The 19955-nt window shown below is 40.3% G+C and overlaps 1 protein-coding gene across 1 annotated transcript in view; it reads left to right on the forward strand.

The window, feature by feature from the left end:
• Window positions 1-19955, forward strand: part of UTRN (utrophin) — a gene marked incomplete at both ends in the record, with an annotated part of 491377 nt that overhangs the window by 182396 nt on the left and 289026 nt on the right. The window contains 5 exons of the mRNA XM_080700143.1: window positions 1939-2014; window positions 9158-9372; window positions 12005-12122; window positions 15266-15471; window positions 17607-17761. Of these exons, the coding sequence (XP_080556269.1) occupies window positions 1939-2014; window positions 9158-9372; window positions 12005-12122; window positions 15266-15471; window positions 17607-17761 (770 nt within the window). The remainder of the gene's footprint in view (window positions 1-1938; window positions 2015-9157; window positions 9373-12004; window positions 12123-15265; window positions 15472-17606; window positions 17762-19955) is intronic.

Below are 19955 nucleotides of genomic sequence, written 5' to 3' on the forward strand. Positions count from 1 at the left end.
AGCAGTTTGTTAAGATGTAGTTCAGAGTCACTAGCTCCTCCAAACACAGTGAGTCATGGTTTTTCACGTCACTGCAAGTTCAAGCTGAAAGGAAGTCCTCAGGGATTTATAATGCCCCTCACGGTCTTGCTTCCTGTTTTCTTTGACTTCGTCTCTTCCTCTTCCTCTCTTACACTCCTTTCCAGTTATATTGTCTCCTGTGTCATTTGCCAGACTCAGTTTGCCCATATTCAGTCAGAATACACCTTTACTTAATGCAGTGCGTGTCAGTGGGCATCGTATGGTAGAGGGCTTGGGGCTCGGTTTGGGAGCATCTGTTAGACCGTGCCGAAGCTTCCATTATTTCTGGACTTCACGTACATGCTCACATAGTTCACTTTGGGGGGATTATGAATATCTAAGACCAGACAATGTTTATTGTGCAGAAAACTTCAACACACACTTTAAGAAATACTAATTTGAATTTGGCCTCTTTGTCAAAAATTAATTGGCTATAAGTGTGTGGATTTGTTTCTGAGTCTTCTATTCTGTTCCATTGGTCTATGTATCTCTTTTTGTGCTAGTACCATACTGTTTTTTATTACTATCGCTTTTTAGTATAGTTTAAAGTCAGGTGTTGTAATTCCTCCTGTATAGATTTTGTTGCTGAGAACTACTTTGGCAATTCTTGGTTTTTTATTGTTCCAAACAAATTTAAGGACTGATTTTTCTATGTCTGGGGGGAATTAAATTTGAGATATTTTTTCATTCATAGAAGAAATTTCACTCAGTAGGTTTTTATTGGATTCTCACTCTATGCCAAGTACCATTTTAAGAATTAGGAATAGAGCAAAGAGTATGGCACTGCTTCTTACCCAGAGAGTTCGTCCTGGATTAAACAAGTAGGCAAGAAATTATAATGTAGAAGCATTCGTGGGAGCAAGAAGTGGAGCATATCTCTGGCTTTGGGGGTTAACCATGGAAAGTTTGTGGAAAAATATCACATCTAGGCTAATTTATAATATCTGAGTAAATAAGAGGTAAAGAATGAGGGATTGAGGGAAAATATTAGCAGGTGAAAAGTTCCAGAGGAGATAGAAAATGTGCACAGTGCATTCAGATCCAGGAAGTAGCTCAGTGTAGAGTTCAGCCTGAGAAATGCTTGGACAGATCACATCCTGGAGGCCGCACCCAGGCGTGGCACTCCACAGAGTCAGGTCCAGCTGGAGAACAGTTTACTGCCTTGAGGATAATGGACAGCTGTTGATGGACTTTAAGAAGAAAGTGATATATTTGAAAGATCCACTATAGCTGCACTGCCGAGATGGATGGAGTGTTCCTCAGAACTGATAGAGGAGTGTCATTTGGAGTCTTGGGAAGTTTACAAAGAGGATGACAGGGGTGGTAGAAAGAGCAAACTCAGGTTGGGACATGTCTGCATGGCCAGTTGACAGAGTTGAACTCAAGAGACTTCAGCCTCTGAAAAATCCCTGTGGTAGATACAATCATTGGAAACAAGGACTCAAGAGAAAACATCAAGCTCCAGTAACAAACAAACAAACAAAGAAATAAACAATCCTATAGGAGGTTGGTATTGGATGGATGGATGGATGGATGGATGGATGGATGGATATGAGCTGGTGAGGAAACTTGGAAGAGCTGGCAGAGAGGTAGGATGAGAGTCAGAATCACAAAGTATTCATGGAATTCAACGTGAGGACAGAGCACAGCTTACGTGGTGCCAAGGGAACCGAGCACCTCAGGACAGGCTGGCGTTCTAGAGAGTAATGTCAGTGGAGTGAAGGACTGAAGCAGGATTGTGATGGGTAGTTCAGGTGGAGACAGATGTTAAGGGAAAGAAAAGTAGCAGAGGTACCCTTTGGAAGAATGCCTCTGTTTTGAAAAGATAATCATCTTCAGTTATTTAGTATTCTCTTTCTGTTTGGCCTGCTGCTATAGATATGCAGAGAGGTGCCCAGCATACAGAAGGAACGCGCCAAGGAGCCCAGCTCTGCTTCACACACAAGGATTGCCGGTAAGATATAGTTTCTCTCTCAAAAATAATTCTTATCAGCATAGAAAAATTTATGATATGAGCATCATATATAAATGAGGAAAACATGAAGATATTAGAAAACTGTGGTTTATTATTCTACTTTTAATTATCGGAAAAAGAATGTCTTATTTTATTTATTTATTGTTTTGGTGGTGCTGGGAATGGAACCCGGGGGCTTTTCTACCTTCGAGCTACAACTCCCAGACCTATTTTTTTTTTTGGTGGTACTGGGGTTCCTGGAAGCCCTTCTACCTCCGAGCTACGCTCCCAGACCTATTTTTATATTTTTGAAACAGGGTATCTTACGCCAGCGTGGCTGGTTTTGAACCTGTGCGATCCTCCTGTCTCCGCCTCCCAAGCACGGGGATTACAAGCATGCGCCACCATGCCCGGCCTCCAAGACCTATTTTATATTTTATCTGTAAACAAGGTCTTACTAAGTTGTTGAGGGCCTCACTAAGCTGATGAGGCTGGTTTTGAACCTGTGTGATTTTCCTGTCTCGGCCTCCCAAGTGATGGGATTACAAGCATGCACTACCACGCCTGGCCAGAATGTCTTCTTTAAACACAAGACTTCTTTGACTACCTGGTATGGGCAAGGGATCTGCTCTCGTGGTAGGAGAGCCTGGCCTGTCTGAATGAGAGGCACTTGGTCCTCAGGAGCAGGTGGGAGATGGGGATTTTGAAGGGTTCTCCCTCCCTGGGAAGCTACATACTGGCAAATACCATTCCCTTAGATGTGTAGGAAGAAGTGTGTCTTCTCACCATACCATCATTCTTTGGGGAATTTTAAATAAATATTTAGAAATAGAAGGGAGCCGACAGCAGAGCTACACCTTTTGTCAGGTGTATAGTTCTGTCTTCACAAGATAGTCCTCCCTGGGACAGGTATGAGACTTGGCAGTAATCTGTGGCCCTCTCTTCTTATACAGTGTTTTAATTTATTTCTTCTTTTTAATTACATTACAATAAAACCGACCGTTTTAAAGAGAACAATTCGGGGGCATTTAGTACACTCACAGTATTGTACAATCACCAACTCTTTTTTGTCCCACGATATTTCCATCCCTCTGAAGTGAAGCCTCTCACTCGCCGATCAGTTTCATCTCCTTTGTTCCTACTCTCCACTGGTGACAACCACTGATCTACATTCTGCTGCTGTGGATTTATCTGTTCTGGATACTTCATGTAAATGGAATCATACAGTACTACCTTCACTTAGTGTAGCATTTTTGAAGTTTGTTTACACCAGTTTTGTGTTGGTTATTCTCATTTTTTTTTTTTTTTTGTGGCACTGGGGTTCCTGGAAACTCTTCTACCTCTGGGCTACACTCCCAGACCTATTTTTATATATATTTTTTGGAAACAGGGTCTCTTAAGCCAGTGAGGCTGTCTTTGAACCAGTGAGATCCTCCTGTCTCCACCTCCCAAGTAAAGGGATTACAAGCGTGCACCACCACACCCGGTGTAGGTTATTCTCATTTTAAAGCTATGACTGTACACATGGGCATCGGGGCTGACAGGCAACCCATAGTACTTTCTCCTGAGTATGCCTCGACACCCATCTCTCTACTAGTAATGTCATCCTACTTTTTTTTTTTTTTGGTGGTACTGGGGTTCCTGGAAGCCCTTCTACCTCCGGGCTACACTCCCAGACCTATTTTTACATTTTTATTTGGAAACAGAGTCTCCTAAGCCAGCGCGCGTGGCTGGCTTAGAACCTGCGCGATCCTCCTGTCTTGCCTCCCAAGCGCGGGGATTACAAGCGTGCACCACCACGCCCGGCTGTCATCCCACTTTTAAAAGAAAATCATGCCTTTCTTTCATTAAGAGAGTCTTCATTGTCCCTCTGTAAAAATCACTGACTGTATTTCTACTCATACCCTTCCTTTCCAAGGTTCTCTTCCTTCCTAAGACCAGCCTTCCATTTGTGCTTCACATCACATCTTCCCTGGGCTCCGTCCTTTCTCTCTTTTCTACTCTAACAGACTGTCATGTGTTTTGAGGCATCTATCTCTGGTTTATTCAACTGGATGGATAGCGTTTCATAGCACGAATAGACTGCAATCTGCAGAATTCTCTAGCTATGTTTAACTATCTGTGACCATAAACACTCATTTAACTTCAGATGATTCAGTTAGTGCTTGGTCAGTAAACTAAGCATCATCTTCAACTCTCTGGGTTTGATACCCAATCCATCAGCAAGTCTGTCCGTGCCCTGTCCCAACTCTTTCCTTGGTCTTGATCAGTCATGTTTCATCTAGATTGTTGGAATAGTCTAGATTGTTGGAATATTCTAGATTGTTGGAATATTCTAGAATATTCATTCTACTTTTGCCTTGCCACTTTTATACACTATTCTTTTGATAGCAGCATTTTAAACTTAAGTTTGCGTTTCTTTTTTGCAACCATATTTTAATCCTTCCACCCACTCGGTCAGTTTCAGAGTGATTTGCTTGCTGGCTGTCTCTAATCACATTTCTTATCATGCTTCTTTTGTTCATTCTGCTTCAAACACACTTCGTCTTCCTGCTGTTTCGAACACTCCAAGGACGTGTTCATCTCTTCTCCTTGTGCCTACTCTTCCTTCCGCCTTTCTCTCCCCAATGACTTTTTTGCAGATATTTCTGCAGGTCTCAGATGAGCTTCATTCAATTCCTCCTCAGCTCTCCCCTCCTCAGAGAATCCTCCCCAGCTCACAGCCTCTCACAGGCGCCCTGCCTCTCGCCTCTTGCATTGGTCTTACTTTGGCAGCCACCAGAGTGTCCACCCCGGGAGGGCAGGGGCTCTGTCCTGCACACGTTCATAGGCACAGCACCTAGAACTGTTCTTTGCACATAGTAGGTTCTTAATAGGTATCTGATTAATTGAAAAATGGTTTTAAAAACTACATGAGAGCTATAGTGAAGGCTGGACAGAATGACGTGGGCCGTGTTCCGTGGGGTCCATACCTAGTGGAGGGATGGCTGGCTCGTAGGATGTGGGTGACGTCCGCCTCACTAGCTACTGCTCCCACCGCTGTCTCTACTGACTCCCTGCTCCAGTCCACACTCCCACCAGCTGAGTGCAAGGCTTCTTGGTGTTCTCAGTTGTTACAGGCAGCCCAACCCTTTGTTCTCAGAATTCTCTAAAACTTAGAAATTACTGAGAACCCCCTAAAACTTGTTATCTGAGTTGTAGTTATCAATATTCACCTAATTAGAAATTTCAAAATTATTTTTAGTTATTTTATTTGTATAGTACTGGGGTGGAACTGAGGGCCTTTTCTCCCTTCAGACTATACTCCCAGACCTATTTCATACTTTATTTGGAAACAGGGTCTCACTAAGTTGCTGAGAGCCTCACTAAGCTGATGAGGCTGGCTTTGAACCTGTGCGATCCTCCTGTCTCAGCCTTCCAAGCGTTGGGATTACAAGCGAGCGCTACCACACCCAGCTCTTTTTAGTTGTTTTAAAAGAGCAATAGTGCCAGGCATAGAGGCACACATTTGTAATCCTGACATTTGGGAGGCAGAGACCAGAGGATCATGGTTTGCTGACAGCCTCAGCTACTTAGTGAGGCCCTTTACAACTCAGTGAGACCCTGTTTCAAAAAAAATTAAAAAGACTAAAAAATAGAACCATGGGTATAGCTCGGAGGTAGAATGCCCCTGGGTTCCATCCCCAGTACTGCCAAAAAAACAGTGTATTTCTTGTCTAACAAAATAATATTTTTATAACATTAATATAAGACTGTACTTTTTCAAAACAAACAAAAATTAGAAAAGTGGCATTGTGTTTGGTTTTCGCTGGCTTTGTCAGACCCCTGGATCCTCATATCTGCTTCTGCGTTTGGTGCATTGTGCTGTTGCATGTTGTGTAGCCATGGATGAAGAGCCCCATGATGATGGGGACTCAGGAAAAATGCACATGAGAAGCACATAGCTTACAATGGTCATGGTGATGGTTTAGGCGTCCACATCCCTTAGAAACATCCATCGGAAGCCAGAGCTTCTCAGATGGTACTTTGCTGACCCAGGACCCGCGTGCATAGAATACTTCATTTTCATTCGTACTTTCTCAATTGCCAGTGAAATTAAACATTTTTTCTTGTTTGTGTTAAGTGCTTTCTTGTTTCATCTTTTATGGGTGCTCTGTTGACTTTTTGAAAGTTTTATAAAAAGCATGTTGGCTACTAATTCTTTGCCCTTGATGTGCATGGCAAATACTCTCTTGGAACCAGAATCTTGTTGAGTTGCTGAAACCAGCCTCAAACCTGCAATCATCTTGTCTTAACCTCCCATGTACTGGGATTATAGGCATGGGATAAACTGCCTGGGTTCTTCTCCCTTCATTTAAAAAAGGATTTTAAAATATTATGTTCTTTTCAGAATTCTTAAGCATTGTGGTTTATTAATAACTTCCCTTTTTGGTGTTGACTTTTCTCTGAAGTCTGAAAAATATTCTTTTAACAATTTTGGTGTTGATATTTAGGTCCTTCCTCTACCAAGAATTAATTTTCCTAGGATACCCGTGAGGCCAAAATCTGTCCTGCCATCTTCTCATTCCAGTTGGAGGTCTCTGCTTGGCCATGTTGATTCCAAAACAGTAAATTCCTCTGCATTAATCTATAAGGCAGTTACTGCCAAGGTCAGGTTTCTCTGCCTCCTGTACTCCCTGGCTCTTCTCTTCCATTGGTCTGTTTGAATATATGGGTTTATCATACAGTGAGATAATTATCATCAATTGAGGATAATCCCTCTCACAAACATATTTTAAAAACAATTTTTGCTTCTTTTCTCCTCTGTATTAATTTTACAACCAGAAGTTGTGCGTATGTGTATGTATCTGTGTGTGCATGTGTGTGTGTGTGTGTGTGTGTGTGTGTGTGTGTGTGTGTGTGTGTGTATGTGTGTGAATAGGGACTGAACCAACATGGGCATTAGGGGAATTCTACCACCCTTTTTGTTTTGAGTTTGAAATAATTTATTTTTCTGAAATGAGGCCAAATAATACACATGGTTCAGGCTCAAAATGATAGACCATTATTACAGCTAATGGTGGGTACCCATTAGTTTAGTATTTCTTTTATTTATTATTATTATTATTATTATTATTATTATTATTATTATTATTATTGGTGGTACTGGGGTTCCTGGAAGCCCTTCTACCTCCAGGCTACCCTCCCAGACCTATTTTTACATTTTTATTTGGAAACAAGGTCTCCTAAACCAGCACAGCAGACTTTGAACCTGCGCGATCCTCCTGTCTCTGCCTCCCAAGTGCGGGGATTGCAAGCATGCGCCACCACGCCCGGCTAGTATTTCTTTTTTTTAATTTTATTTTTGTTGGTGCATTGTAATCACACATCTTGGTGAAGTTCGGGGTGATAGAGGCACCCATGCACACAGCACTCAGTGAGCCTCTCCCAGGCCTAGCCCTCCTTCCTGCTTTTCACCTCTTTCCTGTGCTTAGCACAGTGATTGACTTTGATAAGCTTGTGAATGTACATCATGGCCAATAAGGTGCTTCGCTCTCCCCCCATCCCAGCTTAGGTGACTTAGGTCACCTTTACTCATCTAAGGTTTACCCTCCTTTGTCTGCTGTCGTCAAAAATAACACAGCCCTTTAAAAATTTTGTTGTTGTTGTTTTGAAACAGGGTCTCGCTAGATTGCTGAGTCTCACTGCATTCTTGAGGTTGGCCGTGAGCCTGCAATCCTCCTGTCTCAGCCTCTCAAGTATGGGGATTATAGGCATGTATCACCATGTCTGGCTTACAACGAGAATTTGAATTTTGAATCTGTCATTTTGCCAAGTTATACACAAAGCTGTCAGGATTTTGATTTAGAATTGTACTTAATTTATGCTTTGGCTACATTTTTTAGAAAGTTATTTAACTTTATAACTTTAACTTTATACTAACATAGACTCAATGTGGACTTAATCATTAGTGTAATTACCTTCTATATTGAAACCAAAGAAAAATAGCATTCAGTGTCCCATCATTGGAAAAAAAAAAGGGAAAGGAAAACATTTATCAAATATTTGGAGAAGACTAGAGTTTCTAATTTTAAAAGTCCTGGGAGAACCATCCCTTAGGAAAGATTTATGAATTTGTTTGCTTCGAGTTTATTAACGTCTCTATGGTAAAAAGAAAAAGAAATAAAAAAGGAAAAGACTCATACATTAAAAAATTTTCAGATAGAATGATCACTTCCAATACTATGACAAGGATCCATCTCTTTGTATATGGAGAGTTCAACCAAATTGATATGGAGGCAGATAAAAGCATAGTTATGAATTATATCTCATTTGGTTGGGAAGCATGAAAAGTGCTTACTCTTAATAATAATTAAAAATATGTAGAAACAGTGGGGAAAGAAGTGTGTTTATCTGTTGAGACAGAACCTTGTCAGTGTAGACACGGGATGCTGATTGGTTACACCTGCTGCTTTTGGAAATGTGAATTTCCAACTTCTCAGGAAAGCCATTAGGCAGTGAGTATTAAGCACATAAATTTTTAATTATTTTCTGATCCAATAATTCTGCTTTGGGGAATCTATTCTAAGATGGTGACTGGAAATGTAGAAAGCACTGTACACAAAAAGATATTGCTTGAAAATTGTTTGTTAAAGACAGAATTTGGGGAACAATCTAAATGTCTAGCCGAACAAAAAGGATTAACCGAAAATTAGTGGATATATGTGTAGATTATTAAATAGATATTCACATTGGTGTTTACTAAGAATAAAATATGCTCATGTCATAAGTTAAGTGACATAAAATTAGGAATGTATTGGCTTTAAAATTAAGCAGAACATCTTGACCCAGTAAAATAGTACTCCTCATTTTCTTGTTTTGTGCCTTTTTAATTTCTATTCCCTCAGTTTGAGTGCTGATTATATCTGAGTTATTGCTGGCCTAAGATTTTTGTGAGACTCTCTGTATAGTTGGCTTTATGCCTCCCAAAGACAGAGTGATTACAGGAGATGCCACTGCTATTTCAGTTAAAAAAAGAAAACATCTTAAGGCTTTTTTGTTTACACTCAATTTTACCTGAATACACATACACACGTCACTGTCGCATAGCCTGATCAGAATCTGCTACTGATGTATTTCCATTCTGCTGTGTTTTTATTTCAGCTCACCCTACTGTCCAAAAGGTGGTGCTAGTATCGTCTCCATCGGATATGCCTGTTCAGTCTCATCGGACCTCGGAAATCTCAGTTCCTGCGGATCTGGATAAAACCATAACGGAGCTGGCTGACTGGCTGGTACTGATTGACCAGATGCTGAAGTCCAACATCGTCACTGTGGGCGACGTGGACGAGATCAATAAGACAGTTTCCCGAATGAAAGTAGGTGCATGGTGTGGAGGCTTGTCATGGTAACGGCACAGCACAAAGCTTAGGCAAAACCTATTTGGAACCTCTTTGTTTTCCTTAACACTGAGACAATAAGGCTTAAAAAAAAAATCATCTGCTGCCCAACTTCCATCCAGGGCTAACTCCAAAGGCTAAAACTTTTTCTGCATTTGTAAGATCAAGTTTACAGACGTGTAAGATAAAGACTCTGTGTGTGTGTACTTTCAAAATCTAAAATTCATATCATAAAGCCAGGCATATTGGTATAAATGCAAGCTAGTATTACATTTAATGCCTGCACGATCTAGCATGATTTACCAAAGCTTCATTTCAGCTTCTATTTCATAATAAGCTCTTCATTTCTGAATTGAGAGTAAGATTCTCCTGACTTTAATTTTATTACTGTACATATACCATCTTATACCTATCTGTAAAATTCTTTTTTTTATGTTTAGTGTGTGCTAGGTTCTGAGCTGCATGGTGGAAGGATACTTAAAAATCAGATAGGAATGGGGGATGTAATAGTAATTATTAGTTAATAGTAATTAATAGTGTTAATTTTATTAAGCACTGAAGGTATGTTGAGCATTTTCCTGAGTGTTTTTCATGTATTAGCTCATTCACTGCTTTGAGAGTCTTGTGAGATAGTCCTGTTTTTATTCCCACATTACTAAGAAGCCCATATTTACAGGAGTCAGGGGCACTGGGTGCGCTAGAGGAGGCTTCCCGCTGTGGCAAGGCAGGGTCTGGCCACCTGTTAGAGGACCAGGATGAGGAAGCGGGCACTTCTCCAAGGGGGGGGAAGGCAGGTTTTGGGGTTTTGGCATCTGGAGACACAGCAGATGACATTCAAGGTATAGGGAACAAAAAGAATATAGACAGGAGGCAGGGTGGGTGGGCACAAGGATCTTTAGGGTCAGCTTTTGCATAACCAAGAAGCAGAGTGGGAAGTGATACCTAAGGGCCTCTCCCAACGCGCTGTGTAAGAGCTTACAGGCTCTGCCAAGCCCTGTAGTTGGCAAGCATCTCCCCCACGCCCATTTCTTATCTTTTTGAATTGTGGCTGGAAACTGGTGATAACAGGGCTTTGTTTTAGTGAAAAGATGAAGAAGGATGGGAGGAAAGAGATGTTGAAGTCAAGGGAAAGAGCCCTTTCTGAGGGGCTACGGCCACGCTGCTGCAGTTAGTGGGAATGAAGACAGGGGAAATGGCGTGTGCATGAGGGTCTGAATGATTGAGTTTGGGGTCTGTTGTGTGGAGGGGTCCTTCTGCTCTTGAGAAAGGAGCAGTCAGCATTCATGGAAACATCTCTGGGATCCAGGTATGGAAGTTGTGAGAAATTTATTTGTTTGTTTGTTTATTTATTTATTTACTTACTTACTTACTATACTGGGGATGGAACCCAGGGGCATTCTACCTCCAAGCTACACCCCCAGCCCTATTTTATTTTTATTCTTTATTTTGAAATAGGGTCTCACTGAATTGCAAAGGGCCTCACTATGTAGCTGAGGCTGTTAGTGAACCACGATCCTCCTGTCTAAGCCTCCCAAATGCTGGGATTACAAGTGTGCACCACCACACCCAGCTAGGAATCCATTTAGAAATATTCTCCTTCCCCATGGAGTGATTGGAGTCTACAGAAATAGTGTGTTCAAAAAGAGAAAGGGCTGCTGGGCATGGTGGGACACGCTCGTAACAGCATTGGTGAGGCGGAGACCGGAGGATCATGGTTCACAGACAGCCTCAGCTACTTAAGTGAGGCCCTTTGCAACTTAGTGAGACCCTGTTTCAAAATAAAGAATAAAAAATAGGGATGGGGGTGTAGCTCGGAGGTAGAATGCCCCTGGGTTCCATCCCTAGTACGGAAAGAAAAAGAGAGGGAGAGGAAGAGGGAGGGGGAGGGAGGGGGGAGGGAGGGGGGGAGGGAGGGAGGGAGGGAGAGAGAGAGAGAGAGAGAGAGAGAGAGAGAGAGAGAGAGAGAGAGCAAGCAAAAGGGCTGAGAAAATCTTCCACACTCTTTGTGCTCATTGTGAATCATGCTTTTGAATCTTTGGGGCTATCTCTCACTTCTGTCTTGAAAGCATACTTTCCCCCTCTGAAATGGTTAACATCCCCCTACCCTATTCATCAGTACTGAGAGTCCCAGTCCATCTGGAGTTGCAGTGCTTCCTGTCCAAGGTGATTTCCTTTGCAGTTATTCCAGGGGGCGCATTTCTCCCACATCACTGCCATCCACGTGGGTTGTCAGCCTGTGCAGGTCCTGTCTGACATGGAACAGATACAGGAGGCGTCAGTAACAATGGTGGCTTATGTTTCAGAGGGCCTTTATTAATTTAATCTCAGGCTTGATTAACAACTGAGGTGTCAGTACTTGATTACTTCCTTTTGTGAAAACTAAAATTCTCAGAGGTACCATGCCTGGTGCATGAGCAAGGCGATTAGTGGAAGAGCTGAGATTTGAACCCAGGACTTCTGGCTCCAAGTCACGCGCCCTTTCTTTGTCACATCTCTGATGTCTCGCTCAGAGGAGCTGAACAGAGACAGCTTGATGTCAACAAGTGTCTTTTTATTATGGTAGTATTCCTATTTTACAGCTTAGCTACCTGATAATCATTTCTCTTAACAGATCACAAAGGCTGACTTGGAACAGCGCCACCCTCAGCTCGATTATGTTTTTACATTGGCACAAAATTTGAAAAACAAAGCATCCAGTTCAGATGTGAGAACAGCAATCACAGAAAAATGTAAGTTTTTTTTTAATTAAATGCCATCATCCACTTTTCCTGAAAATGGTCTTCTTTTTTCTTCCTCCCTCTCTCTCTCTCTCTCTCTCTCTCTCTCTCTCTCTCTCTCTCTCTCTCACACACACACACACACACACACACACACACACACCATTTCCTAAGATTATTCGACTAGAAGTCAATACTATTTGGTATTTAGTACTTCTTTTCTTTAACTTTTGTGAACATCATCACACAATTCCCTTATGATATCTTAAAATATTAAATTAGTTTTAAGCAATTACTTATACATTGAATATTTTTTCTATGTTAAAATTTCTATCAATGAATTAGAACAGCAAAAGTTAGAGAAACCCATAGAAATGGAAACCTATTTTTCCATGGCACTTCATTTATTGAAAGTGGGTGTTACCATGCCTTTTGAAAAATCTTTATTGGTGCATTGTGATTACATAGCACTATAAAGTTCCAAGTTGTAGAATCATACAGGTACTCTGTATGTTTCTCTACAGATCCAACCCCACTTCCCCAGTCCCTGTACATGTAAAACTTCATATATATACATTACATTATTTGAACTGTTTCCTTCTATCACTCCGTAATGGCATTTTCTAGAAATGTATGTACATGGTATCATAGAACATACAGTCTTTTTTGGTCTACTTTTACTTAGCGTAATACCTTTGAGAATTAGCTCCATTGTTGCATAGTCAAGGAGTAGTTATTCCTTTTTATTGCCGAACAGTTTCCATTTTACAAATGTGCTGTACTTTGCTTTCCCATTCATTTTTTAAGAAAATACCTTTATTGGTACGCTGTAGTGTCACATAATGATGTTGAGAGGGCTAAGGACAAATGCGCGCAGCATTGGCGAGCTTCCCCTCCCTCCCCACTCCCTTTCCTTCCTAGTAATCAGTATGAGATCGGCACTGCTAAGTTCACACATGCAGGGAGCATCAGTGGAAGCGTTACCAAGCCTTTTAGCTTACCGTCTGCAAATTCACTTCACAAATATCTGTCAACCAGCTGCTGTGTGCCTCTGTGACTGACACTAATTTGGCGATACTTTAGTTAAAAACAAATTAAACGACAAGAAACTGAACATACAACTGGCAGCAGAGATCCCTGTTTGAGGTTTGCCTCTGAGCTCCGACGCGTCTTGAATCTGTATGGCATCCAGAACCCAGTCCCAAGCTGCAGAATGACATCAGGGGACTGTCACAGGCTGCTTTCATCGTCTGCTCTGCGCCCAGAGCCCTCAGCCCCAACGCTGACTATTCTGTGCTATATATACTCTTCCAAAAAGGGCCTGACATTTCTAGTCTCCTTACCTTTATTCGTGTTATTTTCTTTTTCCTTTGCGCCTTTTCTCCCCAGGTGAAATTCTACTCAGCAGCTAAAATGTCACCCCTTTGTGAAGCTTGTTCCAGGCTTCTCTCGTCTCCGGTGAACTGTGTTTTCTACCTTTCGTGCCTGCTGTGGCCTTATTCCTATAACTTTGTTCTACGTCTCACAGCTACTTTAGTTTTCTCTCCCCTTGGTGGTGGATTGTGAATATTCACCTTTCTGGCCCTTGGACCTCCCACAGGGTCCCATTCAAATTAGGTACCTAATAAATATATGTAGCAGAATGTGAACTGGAAGAATAAAGTCTACCCTTTCTCAATGGAAGAAAGACAACTATTAGCGATACAGGTGTGTTTTGATTTCAGAATAAAAGAGGCAGCAACAAGGCTACTGTGGGAGATGAGTTAGCAAAGGACTTTTGGTGTGTGATGTTATTGGTTTCCTTCCTTCTTCCACTTTTTAATTGATTCATTGGTCATGTCTAGTACGGGACTCTGGCGTCATCCCATCCCCGGCACAGTGGATGCTTTGTTAGTGCCACCACGCTATCTACAAAGCCATCTCCATCTGGCTCCTCTACTCTGGTTATTCTACTCCAGTCATCTCTTTACTTTATCAAAACCTATAATAAGGTTATTTGTCCAAGACTCTCCTCCTGGATATCTTCCCTTTTCTATTGAATACTGTGTTTATTCTCACACACATGTGTAGAGGGTACACAGCCTTCACCACTACTCACTATGTTAAAAACCCTCTTCAGCTAAAGCATACTGCCATAGCACCTGTGCTTGGCACTTTCAACGGATAGGACAATTTGCTTAAAGTTACACACAAAGCCAAAAGTTGTACTTACATGTCATGATATCACAAAATTCTTCAGTGCGATAATGTGTCTTATGTTGCCTTTGCAGTTTAAATAAGTTGCTAAAGTGTTTAACGTAAGGAAAAAGAGACAAATCTGTCATGATTTGTCAGCTAAAAAGTTACATAAGGTACTAATGATCAATTCTATTACTAATAGAATCTCAATATGGAGCAAACACAAAACAAAGAGATTTCAAGCAATAGCAAATATCTGTCATAAAAAAGAAGCACATTACATTATCCCTTCCTTTTTTTAAAATTTCTTTTTTTCTTTTTTATTTATTTTTATATATTTTATTTATTGAAAGTAAATGTTATACATTTAATCTGTATTTGGTACCCTCTCCCCCCCTCATTTTCCCTTCCCTCCTCCCAACAATTAATACCGAGGCTAACAGTGCTATATTCATACTTAAGCAGGGTCTCGCTAAGTTGCTAAAGGTCTTGTTGAGTTGCTGGGGCTGGCCTCAAATTTGCAATCTTCCTGCCTCAGACCTCCCAGTACAGGAAGCCGTGTGCCACCACGCCCAGCTTCAGTATGACACTTTTATGTTGAAGATTTCCCAAGGACATAGAACTTGAATCTACTTTGTGTTTTTCTCAAACTTGGACATAGAAAAATATGTCCTTGGCCTGATAAGGGGGCCACTCCTGTACGCCCGGCTTCTCTGGAGTTTGAAGCAGGAGAACCACAATTTTGAGCTTAGTCCAGGCAACAGAGCGAGACTCTGACTTTTATTTAAAAAATAAAGAATAGAAAAGAAAACAAAAAATATATGTTTCACAGTGTAGCAGACATATCTAACAATGGCCATCAATGTATTTGCCAATTTGCCCTCTTTTTCCTATCTGCTTATGATAAATTGGGGACCAGCTGTTCTCCCCTTTCCTGTTTGTTTCCTTTGGGGTTATTGTTACAATGCTTTCCCCAGTGGAGAGGGTGCAGAGCCAGTGGGACCGCACGCAGCACGGCGTGGAGCTGAGGCGGCAGCAGCTGGAGGCCATGGCCGTGGACAGCCTGCAGTGGGGTGACCGAAGGGAGGAGATGGAGGAGCTGATGAGGAGGCACGAGGCGCGGCTGTACATGCTCCAGCAGGCCTGGCGGGACCCGCTCCCCAAGCAGATCGCTGACAACCAAGTACGTCTCAGCTCAGACTTCTCAGCAGTTGCATGTGGCCAGATTCCCCTTTTACTGACTTTAGTTAGCTGTAATTCTTAGGACCTTATTATGATGTTTTTCTAATTTTTTGTGTGTGATACTGGGGGTTGAACCTGCAGATCTTCTACATCTGATCCACACCCAAAGCCTTCATTAATTAATTAATTTTTTATTTTAACATGATCTTGCTAGGTTGCTGAGGCTGGCTTTGAACCTGTGATCCTCCTGTCTCAGCCTTCCAAGTACTGGGATTACAGGTGTGTGCTACCACTCCTGGATCTAAGTTTTTAAAATAACATATTGAAATTTACATGAAGGATTTGATCATGAAGTTTTTCTGAAAAATTTCTTGGGAGCCTAAATAATAGAAACATGCATTTTTGTTTTTTGAAAATGGCAAGCCCTCCCCACCAAGATCTAGAAAAAAATGATAATTTTAAGGATTCCAGAACTGTCATTTTATATGCTTCTTTGTCTCTGTTGAAGATGGTTTTCATTTGGGTGCTACTATAGTGAGCAAGTTAGGTAATAAGTTTTGTTTCTTTTTTTTAAGATTTAAAGAAGTTTATTAGAAAGAGAAATACAGAAAATAGAAATACAGCTCCATACCAGACTGGCATGGAGGGGTGACTCGAAATGAATACACCCATAAGTTTTCTTTCTTTTAATACCTTTCTCACTACACTGGTCAATAGTGGGTACCTTTTTGTGATCAGTTTGATTAAATCATATAACATTGAACACTCATTGTGTTTTTGAAGCATTCTTTTAAAATTCTCTCTTAAAGCACAGAAACTATTCTTGAGGGGAGGTAGTGGCTGTACGGAAGTATTTTGATTAACTATTTACTTGCCCTTCAGGTAGCCTGAGATGAAAGTGTACATTTATGAAGAATAAAATAATAACGATGTGGGAAGCATCTAACATCTTGAAGTATGTTTTTATTCTTCACAAACGTAGACTTCCTTTGGTTACGAGCTAAAAAAGCGCATGGCTGGGTACTGGTTTCTGGGTCATTTTCTGTGTTTATGATGCCTGTCACCAAATGACTCCAAAGTCATCGTAGAGCCCTGGACACTGCAGAATACAACAAAGAATGGTATCAGGGTTTTAGTTGTCGTATTCACAGTGCAGTTGGCTCTGTCAGTCTGTAGGATTAGCACTTGCAGATTTAACCAGACCTGGATTCTATACTCTGTGGCCATGCCTCTGATGGTTACACCAGTATGAATACATACATTCTTTTGTCATTATTGAATAAAAAACAGGATAACAATTATTTTTGTAGCCTGTAGGGAATATAAAATATCTAGAGATGATTTAAAGTATACATGAGGATGTGCATGGGTTATATGCAAATGACACACCATTTTATATGTGGGACTTTAGCATCTGTGGGTTTTGGTACCCACAGGAGGAGAAGAGTCTTGGAATTACTCTTCCACAGGTACCAGGGAGGACTGTATTGTTTTCTAATTTACAGTGTGCTGCTTTTTTTCTAGTGTGGATTCTCCCCATGGCCTAATTGCTACAAAGACCATTATAGAGTCATTCAGTTGTTATTTAGATTTCATGAAGAATATCTTGTTCCAGAGGTGCTCAGGGATAAAAGTGCGTCTAGAGATTAATGTCCATGGGTACACTCATCATTAGCTTAGTTATTCAAGCAGATTCTCTGTAAACCTTGCTTGACTACTTGATCCATTCAGTGATCCAGGGGCAAGAGACAGGAGATTTGTCTGGTTTTTGCCATTTCTCCATGTACATATAGCAGAATTCTCCATATGTTCATTCCTATATGATGCATGTTCTTCTAAGAATCAGAGTTTAACAGAAGGAATGGAGCAGGCGAATGGTTTGAGGGAGCAACCTATCTCAGAGATGATAACATGATTTTTAATATCAGCTGCTACATACCTGCTTTCTTAGCTACGTTCCTTTTTGCTTGCAGAATTATTTTGGTTTAAGTGTACCTGCAAGAATTTGTCCCCTCACGTTTTTCTTGATAGATCTGTGTCTAAAACATGTTTAAATGTTCTAGGAGTGCCGGTGTTTGGGTAGTGCTAGTTATGCAGTGACCAGGCCTAACAATTATGCCTAAACTTACACCTTAGCTGTTGCTTCAAGATCTGGGTCCTGGCAGCGGTATCGTCATGGCGTTCGATAACGTCCTGCAGAAACTGCTGGAGGAATACGGCAGCGATGATACCAGGAACGTGAAAGAAACCTCCGAGTACCTGAAGACATCCTGGGTCAACCTAAAACAAAGGTACCTCTGCGGCCCCGCGGCTGATGCATGCTGTCGGTTGGGAGTTATTGCTTTGACTTTCTCATGGAGACAGACCAAATATATGACCCCGGAGAGCACAGCTTATTATTATTGTTTCTACTACTTTTATAGTCTAATGTGCTGAATTAGTATTATAGTGCTTACCTAATAGGTAATGTCTATTGCTACAATATCTACTTGAATTTCTATACTGCAGCTTTTCCTTGAAGAAGCCTAAACTGTGCCATTGATATTTTATGTGTTTTGATTTTCTTGTACCCCTAAGTATTGTCTAGACTACATTTCATAATACTATGGTATAGAATAAATTCCATAGTACCATAGTTATTATGGTAAGGAATGCAGGCATTTGCAGATGCATCTTGGTAACACTATTACTAGTAGTAATTATTCTAATAGGCTTTTTTGTATGGGAATTGAATAGAGGGGCATTCTTACCTTTGAACTATATTCCTAGTTCTTTTTATTTTTTATTTTGAAGTAGAGTCTCAGTAAGTTGCTGAGTGTCTTGCTAAGTTGTCAAGGCTGGTCTTGAACCTGCAATCTTCCACTTTCAGCCTCTACTGGGATTACAGGCCTGTGCCATTGTGCCCAGGTCTGGGTTATATTTGGCTGGAGTATCCCTATGTGAGTACCAGATACCATGGCTCTAAATTTGACCACTGAAATAATCTAGTCATATTGAGGGTTTTAATTAATTTATTATTTTTCTTTCCATTACTAACTAGTGGTATATTTGGAATAGCCTAAAATAGCATATGTTTATAAGAGAAATTTGCCTGTCACTTGAACACCTAGGATTTGAGGAACTGTAAACAGTAGTTAGCATGTCTTTAAGATTGCATATTTACATTCCTCATCAGTATAAAAAGTGTTTACTTCATGTACTAAGAATGCCTGTTTCTAAGTGAAATTATCATATATAGAAATGCAACTTCCTGAAAACTAATTTGATATCAAAACACATTTATTTTGAAGGGAATAAAATTAATAATATGAGAACACTTTAGCGCACATATTCCTGGTAATGTGTGCCTTATTTATTTTGAAGGGAATAAAATTGATAATATCAGAATACTTTTTGGCACATATGCCTTGGTAATATGTGTCATTAAATGACCAGGCATTTAATGACAGTTTGACATGGATGTTTTCAGGATGTTTGCTTTTAGTTAGATTCTTTAAAGCAATTCTGAAAACTCTAAGAACAAAAATGTGAAGAAAGCACATGAACTTGAATGTGTTCCTGTATATAGGTGGAATACTGAAGGAAATAAGACGGGGGTAGTAGATATGAAACTTTGCTAAGGGTTAAAATACTGATTATTTTCACCTTTTTGTATAAATGCTCTCTTTTATGACATGTTATTTCGGTAGCCTAAGAATCCCATAGCTAAAGGCAAGAAGGAAAGTGAATTAAAAACAGCTTTAACATTGAGATAAAACTTAAATATTCTTCATTTTTTTTTTCAGAAAGTCCATGTAAAAGAGTTATGACTTTGTTTTTGTTGTAAACAATACCAAAAAAATTGATCACTTAGGAATGGGTGGCCTGCTTTATTTAGCACCTTCAATTCTTTTTTTTTTTTCCCTTTTTGCTTTTACTTTGTAAATATTTTAAGACAGCCTACAGCAGTAGTTAGATTAGATGGAAGAGGCAATTAAAAATGAATTATATTCCAAGGTGATCTTTCATTTATCATAGTTAAGACAGCCGGAGCATTCCAATTTTATCATGGTTACAAGTAGTTGTCCTTATTCTGTTTTCCTTCTGCATTTGAAGGAAAATAAGTAATTATATTTATATCCAGGCCTGATTTAGACATATTGTCATTTATAAAGCTGGGTGAATACAATAAAACTGTGGTTTACAGGACCACTTCATGAGTGACAGCCAGTGTTTCTATATATTGAAAGTTTTCTCTTTTTACACAGTAATATTTATAATTTTACCTGCTCTAAATAAATACATTACCAGAATATATAAATTTTCCCTTGTCCTTTTAAAGAAACTATGGAAATCTATATTTTATTTTCCAGTTCTCAATATTATTGTTGCAAAGAGTTAAGGAACTTTAACAACTCTCTGTGAATCTATTCCAGTGTTTCTCAACCTTTTTTATGATCTTTTCTCTAAGGAGCTTTTTTAGTTCCCTATAAAATTTTAATACTA

Source organism: Muscardinus avellanarius (assembly GCF_963383645.1).
Source record: "Muscardinus avellanarius genome assembly, chromosome: 8".
In the NCBI taxonomy this organism is placed as follows: Eukaryota; Metazoa; Chordata; class Mammalia; order Rodentia; family Gliridae; genus Muscardinus; species Muscardinus avellanarius.